This window comes from Canis aureus, chromosome 15, assembly GCF_053574225.1.
Source record: "Canis aureus isolate CA01 chromosome 15, VMU_Caureus_v.1.0, whole genome shotgun sequence".
NCBI classification, from domain to species: Eukaryota; Metazoa; Chordata; class Mammalia; order Carnivora; family Canidae; genus Canis; species Canis aureus.
In genome coordinates, this window is record NC_135625.1 from 55592909 (window position 1) to 55612983 (window position 20075).

General features: G+C 36.4%; 1 protein-coding gene across 2 annotated transcripts in view; it reads left to right on the top strand.

The window, feature by feature from the left end:
* NUP205 (nucleoporin 205) overlaps positions 1–20075 on the top strand; it is a 79298-nt gene that overhangs the window by 20769 nt on the left and 38454 nt on the right. For both annotated transcript variants that reach the window (XM_077850049.1, XM_077850050.1), the window contains exons 9-22: positions 1372–1488; positions 1695–1832; positions 4223–4373; positions 5606–5811; positions 7457–7639; positions 9784–9834; positions 10422–10631; positions 13134–13233; positions 13699–13836; positions 15358–15547; positions 16991–17111; positions 18515–18596; positions 18873–19037; positions 19348–19472. In XM_077850049.1, the coding sequence (XP_077706175.1) occupies positions 1372–1488; positions 1695–1832; positions 4223–4373; positions 5606–5811; positions 7457–7639; positions 9784–9834; positions 10422–10631; positions 13134–13233; positions 13699–13836; positions 15358–15547; positions 16991–17111; positions 18515–18596; positions 18873–19037; positions 19348–19472 (1977 nt within the window). The remainder of the gene's footprint in view (positions 1–1371; positions 1489–1694; positions 1833–4222; positions 4374–5605; positions 5812–7456; positions 7640–9783; positions 9835–10421; positions 10632–13133; positions 13234–13698; positions 13837–15357; positions 15548–16990; positions 17112–18514; positions 18597–18872; positions 19038–19347; positions 19473–20075) is intronic.

A 20075-nucleotide genomic window follows, 5' to 3' on the forward strand; every position in this document is an offset into this window, starting at 1 on the left:
TATCATTTTTATTAAATTTTCTGAAGAACCAGCTTTTGGCCTTATTGATTTTTCTTGTACTTTGTTTACTGTTTCTGATTTCTGCTCTATATTGTTTTCTTCCTTTTGCTTTGGGCTTAATTTGCACCTCTCATTTCAGTTTAAGGTAGAAGCTTAGAGTATTGATTTGAAACCTTTCTTTTTTTCTAATACAAACACTTAATGTTACACATTTATCTCTAATGTGTTACATAAATTTTGATATGTTTTCTTTTTTGTTCAATTTAATGTTTTGTAATTTTCCTTGGAACTTGTTTGATTAGTGGATTATTTAGAAGGGTTGTTTAATTTCTAAATATTTGAGGACTTCCAGGTATCTATAATTGATTTTTAGTTTTATTTTTGTTGTGGTCAGAGAACATGCTTTATAGGATTTCAATTTATGTTAAATGGGCTGAGATTTGTTTTATGATTTAGAATATGCCCTATCTTGGAAAATGTTCTATGCACACAGGAAAGGAATGTATATTCTGCTGCTATTCTGTGGAGTATTCTGTAAATGTCAATTAATGTTAAGTTTTCTCTATCCTTACAGATTTTGTATACTTGTTCTGATGAATATTGAGAGAAGAGTATTGAAATCTTTAGCTATAATTGTGGATTTGTCTAGCTTTTTGTTTTGTTTCATTTTGAAAGAGTAGTTTCTTATATCAGTTGCCATTTAGTTCACACAAATGTTTATAAGGTAATGGTTCTCAGCAGAATAATAATGTCCTCCAGAGAGTGTTTGGGAAATTAGTGGCACCATTTTTCTTTGCTATAATGTCTTTGGTGGAGTTATTGGTGGCTCGTAGGTAGTCCAGAGTTGCTAAACTGTCTTGCAATGTTTAGGATGATCAAGCCAGAGAAGAAATGTCCTGCCCAAATGCCAGTAATGTTCCATTGAGAAACACTAGTTAAACTCAACTTGGAAAATGCATTGAAGTGTTAACATATTATAAATTATGGATAATAGTATCACAAAATTCCTAGTATATTTTTTCATGTCATTAAAGTGGAATAGATTTTTAAACAGTTTTTCTTTTCTATACTCACTTTTATTTTTATTTTTTAAAAATTTTTTATTTATTTATGATAGTCACACACAGATAGAGAGAGAGGCAGAGACACAGGCAGAGGGAGAAGCAGGCTCCATGCACCGGGAGCCCGACGTGGGATTCGATCCCGGGTCTCCAGGATCGCGCCCTGGGCCAAAGGCAGGCGCCAAACCGCTGCGCCACCCAGGGATCCCTATATACTCACTTTTATACAGTTGTCTGAGTTTTCTGATTTCAGTATTATTAACCTGTATAATAAATTTCCATATTAAACTCTATATAACATATTATGCAGGTGAAACAGTTGAGGAATCGGGCAGATGAAGATGCTCGAATAATTCACATGAGTATGCAGATGGGTAATGAACCTCCCATTTCACTTAGAAGAGATCTGGAACACTTAATGCTCTTGGTAAGCCATTACAGTGAATGGATGGTTATCTCTCCCTCCTTCCATTATTTATTCCCTAACTGTGGAAAGTTTCATGTTTAATATCTAAATATACAAGTGAATTCCATAAAAATGTAAATTTTCATTTAAAAGTAATTGTTGAAAAAAAATAAAAGTAATTGTTGAATTGTAGGCATTTTCACCTAGTCTTTGCTTACACTTTGCAGATTGGTGAGCTATATAAAAAGAATCCTTTTAATTTGGAGCTTGCTCTCGAATATTGGTGTCCCTCAGAGCCTCTTCAGACTTCCACTATCATGGGTTCTTACCTTGGGGTGGCTCATCAGCGACCCCCTCAACGCCAGGTGAGCTCTTAGTTTTTTACTTTTCTACTCTGGTATGGCAATTGGGAGTCTTGAACCATGAAAAAAAATGTCATTTCTTGATGTTATTGCTGTTAACACAAATGACCATTTGTGTAACTTAGAAATTTACACTTTTTTCTTCCTTAAGGAAATTTGAAACTCTTTAAGTTTTCATCATTTTGGAGTATATTGGTTATGTGTCAAATTGTAGACAGAAAGGTGTCTAGTCTTTGTGTCGCTTATTTGAATTTTATTGGTATTAGTATTAGTCTGTCCTCAATAGGAATGACAATAACCAATATACATCATTTTTTAAGATTTCTTTTTAAAGATTTTATTCATTCATTCACGAGAAACACATATACACACAGAGGCAGAGACACAGGCAGAGGTAGAAGCAGGCTCCCTGCAGGGAGCCCAATGTGGGACTCGATCCCAGGACTCCCAAGATCACGACCTGAGCCAAAGGTAGGTGCTTAACCACTGAGCCACCCAGATGCCCCTAAGATTTTATTTTTAAGTAAACGCTGCACCTGGCATGTGGCTCAAACTCACAATTCCGAGATCAAGAATCACATACTCCACAGACTGAGCCAACCAGGGGGCCCCCAGTATACACCATTCTTAACAAATTGGGGAAGATAGGAGAGGTATAAAAACTAGAAGGAAAGGCTTAGAAGTTAGAAGTGATGACAAAATACCTATGAGTCAGTAGATGATACTGGAAAAAGTCCATTTTCTATTCTATATTAAGTATGATACACAGTAGCAAAAAGATGGATGACAGTATCTACATGTTTTGGGGATTTACTATATTAGACACTTTCATGTCAAGTAATTTTCAGTTATGCTAGAATCTGTGATCAGACACCTTTTTACTGCATTTCTTATATTTATTGTTTCATTTTTTCTCCCCATTTACAAAAATATTTTGGAGAAGGGTTTATTAAAATGTTTTGAAGATTAAAAAAATCTTTATATTATTTCAAACATATGGATAAGAGAATAATTTTAATGAACACCCAACATCTTAATAGCTGTTAACACTTGCCTTGTTTGCTTTGTGTACTACTGTTATTTTTACTACCTTTATTTTGCTGAAGTATGTTGAAATTATAAACAGCATGACATTCCACCTCTTACTAGATAAATATATCTTAAAAATAAGGATATTCTTTTTTTAAAATATTTTATTTAGTTATTCACTAGAGACACAGAGAGAGAGAGAGGCAGAGACACAGGCAGAGGGAGAAGCAGGCTCCATGCAGGGAGCCCGAGGTGGGACTCCATCCTGGGACTCCAAGATCATGCCCTGGGCTGAAGGCAGATGCTAAACCGCTGAGCCACCCAGGGATCCCCAAAAATAAGGATATTCTTTTACATAATTAGAAAATCATTGTTATACCTAACAGATTTAACAGTGATTTCCAGTAATCTGTAACCTTTTCAGTTCTGAATTCCAACCAATGAGCCTCGATGTCTGAATAGCATTTTTGTTATTAGATCTAAGGAGTAAGCAAAATACAAGGAAAAACTAAAGTGGATTTACAGAATGAGAGTATAGGAATTTGGTATTGGCTTAACACAAAACAGTATGTTTAGGTTAGCATCCAAAATTCTTTCAGGTTCCTAGGTTTTGTTTGTTTCTTTGCTCTTTTTAAGATTTATTTGAGGGAGAGTGTTCATGCACCAGTGGTGGAATTGCAGAGGGAGAAGGAGAAGCAGACTGCCCACTGAGCAGGGAGCCTGATGTGGGGCTTGATCCCAGGACCCTGTGATCACGATCTGAGCCAAAGGCAGACACCTAACCTATCGAGCCACCCAGGTGCCCTGGTTTCTAGGTCTTCATACTAAATTTAACTAGGATTCAGGAACCCCAAGTTCCAAGCATATCTGAGGACTGGTTAATTTTAGAGGAGTAAATTTTTTTTAACATTGCCTTACCTATTTAAAATGTGAGTAGTTCTTATGTTCTGTGACATTGAGATTTTTTTTTTAAACGTGTACTTTATATTCACAGAAGTATTCTGTAATTGCATTAAATTGTTTTTTTTTTTTTTTTAAGATTTTATTTATTTATTCATAGAGACACAGAGAGAGAGAGAGAGAGGCAGAGACACAGGCAGAGGGAGAAGCAGGCTCCACGCAAAGAGCCTGACAGGACTCGATCCCGGTCTCCAGGATCACGCCCTGGGCTGCAGGCGGCGCTAAACCGCTGTGCCACCGGGGCTGCCCGCATTAAATTGTTAATGACATCTTGAAAAAACAATTTTTCATAAGTAGAATACCAGATTAGTAAATCAGAGCACTTGCTTAGTTTTAGTTCATCTGTAGTCTTTATTAGCTAGTCCATAAGCTTTACGTAAACTGTTGATTTTTCCCTATTTCAGGTTGTTTTGTCAAAGTTTGTTAGGCAAATGGGTGACCTATTGCCTCCAACGATATACATTCCGTATTTGAAAATGCTTCAGGGATTGGCTAATGGGCCCCAGTGCGCCCACTACTGTTTCAGCCTGCTTAAAGTCAATGGTAGTAGTCATGGTAAGAAAAATCTGGACGTTGTCTAAGTTTGTTGGTGACATTCTTGGGTTCACTATCCCCCTGCCTATTAAAGAATATTGGTTATTTGTACTAGGTTCTACCTGTATAAATTATTTTTATAGTAATGGGAAAGAGTACGTTGGTAGCTTTATGCATAGTGATGGTCTCACAGATTGGACAGTTTTACTGTGTGCTTTATATAATGTTATTCAATTTAGGAAATCAGAATTGATACATAAAAACTTTGAAGAACACATCTGGTACTTAAAATATATACCCTTGCCACATGAGTTTTATTTTTTGTTTTTTTAAGATTTAAAAATTTTATTTATTTGATAGAGGGCTCGAGCGAGCATAAGCAAGGGGGTGTGGCAGAGGGAGAGGGAGAAGCAGGCTCCCTGCTGAGCAGGGAGCCCCATGTGGGGCTCGATCCCAGGACCCCGTATCATGACCGGAGCCGAACGCAGATGCCTAACCAGAGACACCAGAGACACCCAGGTGCCCTGAGTTTGATTTTTTAAATTCATTTTCATAAGTACTTGTTTTTCTAAATTTCTGTACTTACAGTTTCGCTGTCCACTCTCCCAATTTCCTCATTTAATTTTCAGGCTTGAGTCTGGTTAAATTGCAACACTGTAAAAGAGAAGAGAAAGAAATAGTTATTAAGTATCTGCTTTGCTAGGTAGATATTATTACTTTCATTTTTACATGTGAGGAGACTGAGGTTTAGAGAAGTAATTTAACCAGGGTCACAAGGAAGAGCGTGATTGGAACTGAGATTTGCCCCACTCCAAGGCCAGTGTTCTGACCACCCTGTCAAGGCCTACTTGTCTTGCCCAGGACTTGGTATATAGCAGAGTAGTGTAATTTACAAATCTAGACTGTACTTCTCTCTCTTTGGGAATTTAGGAATTATCTGATGGGGAAAGTAGCCCTATATGGTATAGCACGACACAGAGAACTCTTATGGATATAAAGTAGATAGCTGACTCCAAAGTAATTTGCCTTTGCATTTATATGGACACCACCCATTCTCAGCCCTGAGGAAAAATTAATTCAGAGTTTTAGTTCATAGATGAATTCTAGCCCTTTTTCAACACGCTACTTAATTGAGACAAAGATTACTTATCTAGGACAAAGGTAAAATTTATTGCTTTAAATTTATTTTCTCCCTCCATTTCCAAGGAAATGCTTAGGCATTTTTGAAACAAAATTCTGTGCTTTCTCTACAGTTGAAAATATTCAGGGAACAGGTGGCAGTCCTGTTTCCTGGGAACATTTCTTTCACTCCTTAATGCTTTACCATGAGCACCTCCGGAAGGATCTTCCAAGTGCAGATAGTGTCCAGTACCGGCACCTTCCTTCCCGTGGAATCACCCAGAAGGAACAGGATGGATTGATTGCTTTTTTACAGCTCACCTCCACCATCATTACTTGGGTAATTATCATCCACATCATATGAGAGTTTAATTTTGTTTTCTAGCACAGGGGCATCTTAAGAAACTCCCAAATTTTCATGAAATGCTTGAGGTTTATGAGTGATGAATTTTGCATATATGGAATTCTATTTTTAGGCTCTGTGTTTCTTTACCTTCAGAGGGTTTAGCAATGGTAGCCCAGTTTATTGCTGTCAGCTAGTGGGAATATAATAGCATATGCCTGAAGGAAAATAGGCAAAGAAGAATCAGTTGTGGATGCACATCCTTCTAGAAGGTCTCATAGCATAGTTGTGGATGTGTATGTATTGGTGTTATGTATACATAAAGAATATATTTTAAATTATTTTTAAAGTTTATTTTTAAATTGATTTATTATTTTTATTAGAGAAGAGAGCACATGCAAGCAGGGTACAAGGTGGGGTAGAGAGGGAGAGAATCTTAAGCAGGCTCCACGGTAAGTGCAAAGCTTGAAGTGGGATTCGATGTCTTGACCCTGACATCATGATGTGAACCAAAACTGAGAGTTGGATGCTTAACTGACTGAGCCATTCAGGTACCTAAAGCTATTTTTGATTAAAGAGAAAAGTTATTTACTAAAGGAAAAAGAAAAGTTACTCACTGAATTACTCTTTTATTCTCTCTTTACACTGACCCATCTTACCTGCCACTACCAAAATTAGACTTTATAAGAAACATTGGTTTCATTACATAATATCTTTACTCAGAAACCTCTTTTAGTTCTATTATTTCCTAGAGCAAAATTGCTTAGTGAGACAATCTGTCCTGAGGACAGGAATATTGTCTTCTGACTTTTCAGTTTTTCCAGGAATGCTTAACATTAAAACATAAAGTTAGTAGTTATTTTTTGTTGAATTAAAATGGAATGGTATTGGCATGCCTGGGTGACTCAGTCAGCTAAGCTTCCAACTCTGGATCTCAGCTTGCATCTTAATCTCCGGGTCGTGAATTTAGGCCTGTCTTGGGCTCCGCTCTGGGTGTGGAGCCTACTTAAAAAAGAAAAATAAGTGGTATTTGATATCATATATATATCTTCATTTTTTTTTAAGATTTTATATATTTATTTGAGAGAGAGCAAGAATGAGAGAGAGAGCATGAGCTGGGGGAGAGGCAGAGGGAGAGGGAGAAGCAGACTCCCTGCTGAACCAGGAGCCCTATATGGGGCTCTATCCCAGGATCATGACCTGAGCTGAAGTCAGATGCCTATCTGACTGAGCCACCCAGGCACTTCTATAATCTTCATTTTTTTCTCAAAAAATGAAGTTAGTTATTCATGTATCGTAGTAGAAAACATACTACATTGTTTCAGAAAGATTTGAAAGTGTTTAGGTAAGATTTATGTGACTCTGTAGACCATTTATCTCATATGGACTATTTTCCATGCTTAGAGCTATAAAAATAATTCTAAAAGACTATTTCTCCTCCATTCTTTACATTGAGCTATAATCTGATTTGATCCACTGGTAGACCTCAAAGCATAAGCCATAGGTTTGTCTTTGTTTTAGTACGTAGTAAGTCTATGAATACTCGGTGTAAGTGCTAGCAAATGACTAGATGATTGCTAGTCATTTCCCTTAGCTTTTTTAAAGATGAGAAAGTCTTGTTCTTTCTGTATTTGATTCCCAGAGTGAAAATGCTCGCCTGGCACTCTGTGAACATCCTCAGTGGACCCCGGTTGTGGTGATTCTGGGACTCCTACAATGCAGTATTCCCCCCGTTCTTAAAGCAGAGCTGCTGAAGACCCTTGCAGCTTTTGGAAAATCTCCTGAAATTGCTGCTTCCCTCTGGCAGTCCCTGGAATACACTCAGGTAGTAGATTACAAGCTCTCTTATTTGTTATAGTTTGAAAAGTGAGGCCTGGTAACATGGTAAAAGCAAGAGCATCCAGTTTGCAACTTACAGTATACCAGGACCTTCCCAGTTAGACAGTCCTGGTTTTAGTACTGAACACAGCATCAGAAACTAACAGGGTTAGGTTTTTCTCTTGCATCAGTTGACAGCTTTACTAGGTTACTAGCGATGGGCTCTCAAGACTTTGTTTTTCTGTGGGCACAGACAATAAATGGACAGAATTCCTTACTCCGTCTGTGAGGCTAGGCTGACAAGAGCTTGCAGGTGTTATTTGTACTTACTAAATGTTAGGATTACCTATTATTCTTTTCTGCTGCTTCCATGTCCTCTATCAATTTTTCTTTTTTTTTTTTTTTTTTTAAGATTTTATTTATTTATTCATGAAAGACACAGAGAGAGAGAGAGAGGCAGAGGGAGAAGCAGACCATGCAGGGAGCCTGATGGGGGACTGGATCCCGGGTCTCCAGGGTCACGCCCTGGGCTGAAGGCAGGCACTAAACCGCTGAGCCACCCGGGCTGCCCTCAATTTTTCTTTCTTAAGATGTAAGATTTATTGGAATTCTTTTTTTTTTTTTTTTTTTTTTTTGGAATTCTTCTATGAAGGTATACTTACTTAATATATATAAAATAATATATTATTATCATAATTATATATTATTAACATATTAATCATTAATGTTATATAATTATTAAGAATAATATACGATATATTATGTATAATATATATTATATAATGCATATTATATGATTATATATAATACATATTAGAATAAAAAAGAAGGATGTGCTTTACAAACATATCTCTAGAAAAATGGTTCAGTGGAATATGTGTTTGTCTAAAAAACAGTAAAACATATAGGAGCCTGTGATTCTAACACCATTTTGAAGCAGTAAAATTTCTAGTTATTTTCTAACGTGTGTCCTGAAGAGGTGATGATGTTTTATAAGAGCAAAATGAAGGGAGCTGGTGTGTGCTGAGAGGCTGAGTCACTTTGGGTTTAGTATCAATACTTCATATTTTTTCATTTATGAATGTGTCACTACTTAGTGTTCTAAGTTCTTAGCGCTCCTTTATACCAATAATGAAGTATGGTTGGGCTTAGACATTTCTAGAGCAGGATTTCTTTTTTAAGGATTCTACGTGATAGTACATTTTCAGCTTGTAAGAGTGGTAAGTAATATAACATGAAGTGTCATTCATTATGCCGCATACTGCCTATGTACCTAGCAAGGTCAGGTCAGAACATCTTAACTCTGAACTTTTGCCCACATAAGAAATTTGTTCAAATCTGTTATTAACAAATTTAATTATTGCTTTTCTGGTGCAGACAGTGGGGCTGGTCTCAAACCCTGGTGAGATTTTATTCTGTAAATCCTCTTAAGATTCATTCCTAGAATATTTCAGAGGGTATTTGTTGAATATTGTTCTTATGTGCACTTAGAAACTACCAGTTTTCTGAAGCCCAGATAATTAAAGGTTTTACCTGAATCACATACAATTACTAATGAAAGTCCTATCAGAGACTTTTTTCTTTTTTTTTTTTTTTTAAGATTTTATTTATTTATTCATGAGACACACAGAGAGACACACACACAGGCAGAGGGAGAAGCAGGCTCCCTGCAGGGAGCCTGATGTGGGACTCGATCCTGGAACTCCAGGATCACACCCTGGGCTGAAGGCAGGCACTAAACTGCTGAGCCACTCAGGCGTCCCAGAGACTTCTCAATTGTCATTTCTGATCAGGATCATAAGATACATATATGTGGTAGGTGAGAAATATGACTATTATATTGCAGAGCCAGGAATCCCTGGGTGGCGCAGCGGTTTAGCGCCTGCCTTGGCCCAGGGCGCGATCCTGGAGACCCGGGATCGAATCCCACGTCGGGCTCCCGGTGCATGGAGCCTGCTTCTCCCTCTGCCTGTGTCTCTGCCTCTCTCTCTCTCTCTCTCTCTCTCTCTCTCTCTCTGTGTGACTATCATAAATAAATAAAAATTAAAAAAAAAGAAAAGTTTATATTGCAGAGCCACTATTTTTCATTGAGGATTGGGGAATGTTCCTAACATTTATTTCTTATTCCTAACATCTATTTCTTATTTTAAGATACTGCAAACCGTAAGGGTTCCAAGCCAGAGGCAAGCTATTGGTATCGAGGTAAAGTTTTCCTTTTAGTTTAAATGTTCTATTTGTACATTCACATGATGAAAATTAACAAAAGTTGTTCTTACTCTGTTGGTTTCTTATAATTTTCAAATTTAGTATATTTCATTTGAAGTGTAGTCAGGGCAGTGTTGAAATGGAGATGAAACTTTTCCTGAGAGGGACCAAAAGCTTTAGGTTTCAGTTTTGGGAAAAGATGTTACAAAGCAGCCATCCGAGCTGAAAGTTTGCTTTGAATCTAGTTTAATTCAGTTACTTGGGTCAACCAAAGTGAGATTTTACTTGTTTTAGTTTCTTTTTTTCTCACTCTATGCTCTCCTTTTCTTTTTCATGAAGAAGCATAAGATTTCTGTTTTTAATTCACAGATGGGAATAATATGTGGGAATTTGAAATTCTTCCATCTGATCTAGATTTATATACTACTTTTGTGTCTTTTCCTTTAAATGAACAATGGTAATATTTGTTACATTTCTTTTTGGTGTCATGATGATAAGCTCAACATTAATGAGTCAATGTCTGCAAAATGTACTTTATAGCTGATTGTTTTATATTGCTAAATGTCTTTATTTTTCTTTGAAAGGTTGAACTAAATGAAATAGAATCCCGGTGTGAAGAATACCCATTGACTCGAGCTTTTTGCCAGCTTATTAGTACCTTGGTGGAGAGTTCATTTCCTTCTAATTTGGGTGCTGGCCTGCGGCCCCCTGGCTTTGACCCTTATTTGCAGTTCCTCAGAGATTCTGTGTTTCTCCGATTCCGCACGAGAGCTTACCGGAGAGCAGCTGAAAAGGTAATGTTCAGAGAAACCTTTTTTATCCTTATTCATTTATTGATGCTTTTTCTTTTATTAAAGGTATAAGATGCTATAAATTCATTTTAGCCTTTGACAATCAATACAATTCATAGTCTTAATGCTGAGATGCCCATGATCTGATTAGTTTATATGCTTTAAAATCAATCTGTGCATTAAAACTAAAGCACTGGCTTTTTTAGTGATCAGTAATTTAATTGATATGAATTTATAGTCATTCATATCTTTAGTTGAACAAATTTGGACCAAAATTGAACCAAAAATATCACACCTTTGTCAGGTGGAAACACATTGTCCTTTTTGGGGATGATTTTGTTTAGGGATTGAAGTAAGTTTAGACTTGCACACCAACTTCTATTGATCTAGTAGCACTTTTGAGTTGTAGAGTCTTAGCTTAGTGGGAAGACATATTATGGTCCATCAGGTATGTTTGCCACGGATGGAATTGGAAGGAGCACTGACATTTATATACGTATTTGCTCTGGTTACAACACACAACTGAACACAACTTATCGCATATATCATCTTATGTAATTCCAATCTTACCGTGAGGCAGGTACTATTAATATTCCCATTTTACAGACGGAGGCTTAGCAAGGTTAAGGAACTTGCCTAAGGTCTAGGACCAGGATTTGAACCTAGGACTCTGATTCCAGATTCAAGCTCATAACCTCTAAGCTATGTAAGAGACCCTTCCAGGTTCTGACATAATTCACTTAGTCTATAATACTGTTTATTGCCTCCCAGATCCGCTTGGATGTGTCTTGTAGGGACATTTCTGCTTTATTTTTATAGTTTGCTATTTTTGAACCTATTGGTTTTATTCGTTGTTGTATTAGTGATTATAAAAATAATTTTTATGCTAATTTGGGACAGTTAGGAAAATATAGAAAAATATAAGAAGAAATGATATTATCCATAATCCCCTAGGAGGGATAATTTAGTCTTTTTCCTATATATATATACTTTGAGATAATTAGTTAAATTAGTTTGCATCTGTTTTTTTGACTACTAAATTTGTTATCATGAGCACTTTTTTATGCCATCAAAGATCCTTTGAAAACAGTCTCTTTAATCTTTAATGTGTGATCTTTACTTGTTTTTAGCATGGTGTATGTACTCATTTCCCTTTCATTGGACACAGTTTATTTCTAATATTTCATCCCAAGTAACTGAAATTCATTTTTGGTCACTTGTCTTATGATTTTTGCTTCTCACAGAGTAAAAATAAACACTGGGTGTACATTTAAGTCCTAAAATTACCTCATTAACATCTGTCTCCTTGATGAAAAGAATTAATGGCGACCATATGACTTGTTAAAAGTCCTTGTGAATGCCGAATAATGGATGCTGAGAATTGTGATCTCTTCAACAAATGCTCTGATATGTTTTTGCACTTCTCTTAGGTAGCTTATTTGCCTTTTTGTTAAAAGGTCATTATGATCTAAGTGTTTAGAGCTTCAGTTAGCCACATTCTTTCCAGATTATTGTTTTTTGTTCATGCATCTGGATACTTGCAGTGCTGCTATTTCCCTTGCTACCATTGATTGGAGTTCCACCCTAACATATATACCCTCTGACTTTTTTCCCTCAATTTCATGAAGTTTTTGCACTTGAAAGTCTTCCTCAGGTTTAACTTCTGTCGTTATATTTTAGAGTACTAAAACAGTGCTTTAGATCGAGATAAATAACATAGACTATTAGAGCCAGTGTATATATTTGTCAGTCCTAAAATTCATTATTATGTGGTGATAAGCCTTTTTTATTTAAATCAATGATCTTGAAATTTTTGGGAAGTACAGATAGTAGATAATTTTAAAATAATTTAAAAAAATCACCATATAGTCCCAATTCCCAAACTAGTCTTGATAAAATTACGTGCAGTGGAAATGATTTTAAAATTTAAAAAGAAAAAACAAAAAATCCTTATCTAAGTTATCAAACTCAGCCTTAATAAATTCTATTTAATGGATTTATTTTAAAACAAAGTCTTAATTTTCCTATCTATACTGTTATATATATTTTTCTTTTTAAAAAATTTTTTTTAAAATATATTTTTCCTTTGGCATAAGTATTTTTCCTTGTTGCATAGCTTTTAAAAATATTTTTTATCAGAAAGGTATTAATGGGGCCATTAGGGGCAAGCCTACTAGTGATGGAGTCTTAACTTCTTTGGCTCGAGGTGTAAGATAGAATATTGGTCTGGGAATAGAAGTCCAGGGCTTGCCTTCCAGCACCTTTGCTACCAAGCTTTATAGTTTTAGGGAAGTTATTCATGCTCTGAGCTTCACTTGCTTTCTCTTTGAAATAAGTGTGATTAGATGGTTTCTTAGACCCTTTATAGCTGAGATCTTTAGAGAAAATATGAAATATTTGACACTTTTGACATGTTCTGGAGTAAAGTGGGAGGAATGAAAAGCCTAGCATGGCTATCACATTGGACTGTTTTATTGTTACTGTAACATTTGTGTCTTTCCATAGTGGGAAGTTGCTGAGGTTGTTTTGGAGGTGTTTTATAAATTGCTCAGAGATTATGAGCCTCAACTTGAAGATTTTGTAGACCAGTTTGTGGAATTACAAGGTAATTCTGAAAAAAAAACAAACAAACAAACAAACAAACAAAAAAAAACAAGGTAATTCTGTCACTTTCAAATAAGCTGTCAGCTATTTATAAAGCTACTTATAATTTAGATATATATATATGATACAAATTATTTCTAAGTTTATAAATTAGAGTGTAATCTTTTTAATTACATTATTTATTTTAATTGTTCTGAACAAGAGAAAATAAAGTAAAATTTTGTGGAGTGAAAGACAACACTGCCTTACAGATTATTTGACAAGTTAACATGTTATAGATAACTAACTGCTGTGAGCAAAACAGCCCATTTGGGAATTACCACTGTATACAATTTGTATCCTTGTCTCTAAATTGAAACTTGCCCATTCAGATGCCATTTAATTTTCAAGTCTCATACATTTCATATAAACCAAGGGTGTGACAAAAGTACTAACTGTCTTTTGGACTATGTTGTGTTCTATTTAGGAGAAGAAATCATAGCCTACAAGCCACCAGGATTTAGTCTCATGTATCATCTTCTGAATGAGTCACCAATGTTGGAGCTTGCTCTTAGTTTATTGGAAGAAGGCGTTAAGCAGCTGGATACCTATGCCCCTTTCCCTGGTATGTGCCCGAATGTCTTACTGTCTTGAAAACAGTTCTCATATTTTCATTTTTTATAACTGGAAGGTTAAAACAGATGATTTCTGAAGTCCTTTTCCATGTGAGGTTCTCCATATTTACGTAAAGTTTTCATTGAGTCAAGCAGTGAAAGTATATTAAAAGTGAAAGAGAGATCCCTGGGTGGCTCAGTGGTTTAGCACCTGCCTTCGGCCCAGGGCGTGATCCTGGAGTCCTGGGATCGAGTCCCACATTGGGCTCCCTGTGTGGAGCCTGCTTCTCCCGCTGCCTGTGTCACTGCCTCTCTCTCTTTATCTCTCTCTGTGTCTCTCATGAATAAATAAATAAAATCTTTAAAAAAAAAAAAAGTGAAAGAGTAAAGTATAGTGTCTCTCACTATAACTGTGTCTCATTGCATGGTTTTTTTAATGGGTAATTATAGTTATTTTTCTTTCATTTTAATGTCTTTAACCTGCCTATATTTAAATCTAATGTATTTTTTGTTTTCTTGTCTCTATAGTCTTCGTAGAGGCACTTAACTATATATTGCCTGCTACATAGTGTTCAATAGATATTATTTAATATCATTACTACTGTGGGCAGCCCCAGTGGCTTAGCGGTTTAGCACTGCCCTCAGCTCGGCGTGATCCTGGAGACCCGGGATTGAGTCCCACGTCGGGCTCCCTACATGGAGCCTGCTTCTCCCTCTGCCTCTCTCTCTCTCTCTCTCTCTCTCTCTCTCTGTCTCTAATAAATAAATAAAATCTTTAAGAAAAAATATCATTACTACTGCTAATTATGATTTATTGAGAGCTTACTATACATTTGGTGCTTTTAAAAGCACTTTTAACACATTTAATCTGTATAAAAGCCTTATATTATTAGATATCATTTCCAGTTTATAAATAAGGAAATTGATGTAACAAAGAGATTTCATATCTTTTGGTGGTAACTTTTGGCTCTGTGATTTGAACGTAGACAATTTGGCTCCAGAGTTCATGTATTTTAAATTTGAATGGTGGGATTATAGATAATCTTTGTTCAAATTCTCAATTTCTTTATTTGCAAATTTTCTGCAGTGAGTATATATTACTCTAAATCAGTTTCTCAGTCTTGGAGCCAGTGACATTTCAGGCCATGTAATTCTTTGCTGTGGAGACCGTTCTGTGCATTGTAGGCCCCCACCCACTAGATGCCTATAGTGCTTTCCCAGTTGTGACAACCAAAAGTATCTCTAGGCCTTGCCAAGTGTCCTCCAGGACCTAAATTACCCTCAATCTGAAAACCATTGCTCTAAATAATGAAGGAAGAGATAAGGGAAAATGAGAAGCCATTGCATACAAATAATCTTAAATTACAGAAATTATGGTGAATTGACATTGATGAGTAGTTTTATGAAGTTGCTGCTGTAAGTGGACATTTGAGGGCTTTTTGAGTCCACAACTTGTCCTTTGGCTTGTTTTCCTAAGAACTGTGCATTTTTAAGATTCATGTAGAACTTTCTAACTTTATGTTTTTTTGTAGGGAAGAAACACTTGGAGAAAGCAGTGCAGCATTGCCTTGCACTTCTCAATCTGACTCTGCAAAAGGAAAATCTCTTTATGGACCTTCTAAGAGAGAGTCAGCTGGCTCTAATAGTTTCTCCTCTAGAACAGTTGTTACAGGGAATCAATCCCAGAACCAAGAAGGCTGATAATGTGGTGAATATTGCCAGGTAAGTTATATTTGTAGATAGAAAAATGACGAAATAAATCATGCGGGCTTGCTTTCCACCTTTGATTTCTAAATCTGGTCAGATCCTCATTCATTACTTTGGGGGTTGGGAGGCTCATTTTGTTCTTGCCTTCTTTAGTCCTTCTGATTTTAATTACTCTGACCTTTACAATTTTTTTTCTCTTTCTAATGAATTTGTATCTTAAGCATTTCTTAGTATAAAACGACATTGTCTTAGTATTGTTTGTCTCCTGAAGGGAGACAATGTTATACTGTTAGTGGGAATACAAACTGGTGCAGCCACTCTGGAAAACAGTATGGAAGTTCCTTATAAAAGTTAAAGGTAGAATTACCCTATGACCCAGCAATTGCCCTAGTAGGTATTTATCTAAAGGATACAAACATAGTGATTCAGAAGGGCCCCTTGCACCCCAATGTTTATGGCAGCGATGTCCACAATAGCCAAAATATGGAAGGAACCCAGATGTCCATCTACAGCTGAATGGATAAAGAAGGGATTTGGGACAAGGACACACACAAACACACAGAGAGAGAGAGAGAGAGAGAGAGAGAGAGGAATATTACTTGGCCATCAAAAAGGATGAAATCTTGCCATTTGCAGTGATGTGGCTGGAACTAGAGAGTATTATCCTAAGCAAAAGAAGTCAGAGAAAGACAAATACCTTATGATTTCACTCGTGGAATTTAAGAAACAAGATAGATAAACTTAGGTGAAGGGAAGGAAAAATAAAATAAAATGAAAATTGAGAGGGAAGAAAACCAAAAGTGATTCCAAAGTCTAGGAAATAAACTGAGGATTGCTGAAGGGGAGGTGGGTGGGGAGATGGGGTAACTGGATGATGGGCATTTAAGGAGGGTACATGATGTATTGGGCACTGGGTATTATATACAACAGATGAATCACTGAATTTTATCTCTGAAACTAATAAAATGTATAAATATATATATATTAAGGAAACTAGAAGTATGTTGGTTAGGGCTAGGGAGCAAACTTTTCATTGTATATATCCTAGCTTCCTGTAACTTGCTTAGCAGTGTTTGGTGTTTTGTAACTTGTAGAGGTGTCACCCTGATTGATTACTTCAGCTTCACATGGCATTCTCTGTGTGTGTGTGTGTGTGTGTGTGTGTGTGTGTCCATCCCAAATCCCTCCTTTGAATAAGGATAGCAGTCATTGGACTAGGGCTGTCTGTAATGACTTCATCTTAACTTGATTGCCTGTGTCTACAAAGACCCTATTTCCAAACAAGGTTACTGTGGGTTCAGATATAAACGATCAAATTTTGGAGGAATGCAATTCTTAACCAATAACAGACTGTATCTAGTTAGGATGGAAGCCTTTGTCATTTACCCAAGATGTTGAGAAGAGTAAAAAGCCAAAAGTTTCATCACATCGCTCCTCAAATGTTTTCTTGTTTTAAAGATACCTGTATCATGGCAACACTAATTCAGAATTGGCTTTTGAAAGTGCCAAGATCCTCTGCTGTATCTCTTGCAACTCTAATATTCAGATAAAATTGGTTGGAGATTTCACACATGACCAGGTAACTGATTTTGTTGTTGTTATTTCATTTGGTACGTTCTGAGCACATATGAAAGTCACAGTGTCTGTGGAGGAATCTTATTTTTGTTTATGAAAAAGTTGTATGAGAGTAAGTGTATTTATATATGATGGTGAAAACCTATCTGTGTACTGGGCTGTGATTTGTGTTTGAAAAGAATACCATCCACAGTGATACCATAGGCACTGTAGCGTGTGCCTGGCAAGCAGAGTGAGACTCTTGCTCTTCTGAGTACAATAAGGTGATGAGGCTTGTCAGTGCAGCTTCTGCTTGTGTCCTACATCCTTTGTCTCACTCTGTCAGTCACTCAGACTCTGGTCTTAATTTTTTTTTTAACTTTAAATATTTATTCATGAGAGACAGAGAGAGAAGCAGAGACATAGGCAGAGGGAGAAGCAGGCTCCTCACAGGGAGCCTGATGCGGGACTTGATCCTGGGACTCCAGGACCATGTCCTGAGCTGAAGGCAGGCGCTCAACTGCTGAGTCACCCAGGTATCTCGAGCCTGTACAATTCTGAATGTGTCTCATTGTTGAGTTGGCTTTCTGGTGACTTCCATTTGTGTCACTATGTTTGATATTGCCCTATAGACAGTTTTCAGATGTTCTGTTAATCCAATTTATACTCTCTTTCTATTTTGAACAGCTCTATTCTATGCTGAAGAGCTACTTTTGGGGAATCTGCTACTTTTTCCCCTCTTTCATTCATGTTAGAAATCACTGCTTTAGCTAGTTGGATTTTGTTGTGTACTCCTTTACATCAGAATCTTCCTTTGTTGGGCTGGCAATATATCGCCCACAGATTGACTTAAAGTTCCATTAGTCAGTTGTAACAACAACAACAAAAAAATCCACAAAAAACCACATGATAGGGGATGTGGAAAGTGAGAGTTCTCAGATCACTCATAAACATTTGAGTATGAATTATTATTACCAATTTTAACATCCTGCTAGATTCCTCGAGGAGATTGAAGTAGTGTCTAATCTCTCAGCCCAGAAACATAAAACTGGTGATAAGCAATATATTTCTAAAGAGAAAAGATAAGAATTTTATTTTATATTTTAGTTAAGATCCCATAGCATTGGGTTTATGATGAAGAGGTCATGAGATGGCAATTTAATGTTATTTTTTTTAAACTGATTTGATTCTTTGAGAAAGAAAATTTGGAGAAGCAAGTTTTGAAATCAATAAACTTTAAAATTTTTTGCGTCTTCAGTTATTTCTAAAGAGAGCGTATGGCATTTTAAGGAACTGAGTTTCCTATTAAAAGCAAAACTAAAACCTAAATACTTTAGAGATTTGCCTTTTTTCTTTATAGACAAGTGTATAGTTTCTCTAATATTTAAGAAGTTTATAATTTGTCTTTTAAAAAATCTGTGAACCCAGAGTGTAAGTCAGAAGCTGATGGCTGGATTTGTGGAGTGTTTGGATAGTGAAGATACAGAAGAATTTGTACGCCTAGAAGAGGGTAGGTCTTCCACTAACATGTTTATTTTTTACTTTATATAAATAATATAACAAGAACTTTAATTGTTGGTGATGAAACAGAAGTTTGAGAATTTGCTAGCACAAACATGTAAGGCTTTGTGGAATCCTCTTAAACAAATCTGAACTTACTGTAATGGCTGGTGAAGTGAACTTAAAGAGAACGTGATGGTTTGGAATATAAGCTTTATATATTTAAACTTGACTTATCTTGACTTTTTTAGTTTTGTAATTTTGTTTTGTGGATTTCCACATTAAGGATCAGAGCTTGAGAAGAAGTTAGCTGGAATCCGTCATGAAACAAGAATCCACATCCTGAATCTTCTCATCACCTCTCTGGAACGCAACCCACCCAATCTTGCTCTCTACCTGCTGGGATTTGAACTGAAGAAACCTGTCAGTACCACAAACCTACAAGATCCAGGTACAGCCATTGGACACATAGATGTTGTTTTTCTTTCGTATTTATGTAGCTAAATGGTCATTCATTGAATTCTGGGCTCATGGGATAATTCATTGAAAGTGAGAGGTCACATGGTAGGTAACTCTTTAGAACTTGGATCCAGTCCACAAATTAAGCCTTGGAAAATTGGCACTTACTAATTTTTCATGTCAGTATTTACAAGTGTGTTTACAGTGGAGCATATGTTTTTGGAATTTAACTTTTCTCAAGGTATCTTAGGGTTTTTAATGCAGAAATTTTAAAAGTTAAATTTCTTTTTGGTTTCACATAGGAGTGTTAGGTTGCCCTCGGACGTGCCTTCATGCCATTTTAAACATCTTGGAGAAAGGAACCGAAGGGAGAACAGGCCCGGTGGCAGTGAGAGAGTCTCCTCAACTCGCTGAACTATGTTACCAGGTATACAGAAGGCTGTACTTAATAGCACTTAGTAGAAGAAATTTAACTAGGTGCTTGAACACATCACAGATACGGAAGTGTAACAGACTTGAGTTGAAATGAGTTCATTTGATAGTTTGGCTTGTTTTTCATTTATAGATAAAATCCATGGAGCACAAGCCCCAAGATCCTATAAATCTGTAGAGCTATATGTTGCTCCCTTGAAAAATGAGATTAGATTTCTGAGTTGGATTTTGACTTGGTAGTGTAGAAAGTTTCCAGTGGTTCTATTTCAGTTTGTTTCTTTTTGGTGAAGACAGTAGAAGACCTCTGATTTTCATCTCCTCCCCTTAACCAGCTTGAGCTTAATCAGCTTGAGCATGCCATGAAATTTCCCTGAGTTTTTAAATTAAATAGCAGTGGGCTTTTGTGAGACTTAACTGAATGTCAGACTGTGGATGAAAGCACTTTTTAAGAACCATGTGAATCCTGCGGTCCTGGAGCTACATGTCAGGTGGCGGAAAGTCACATTAGCGTGAAGTTTAAACTGTAGTGAGAACTTTTGTTTTGCCTGTGTTCACTTGTGATTCTTTTTTGTCTTACTCATTTGTAAGTGTAAATGTC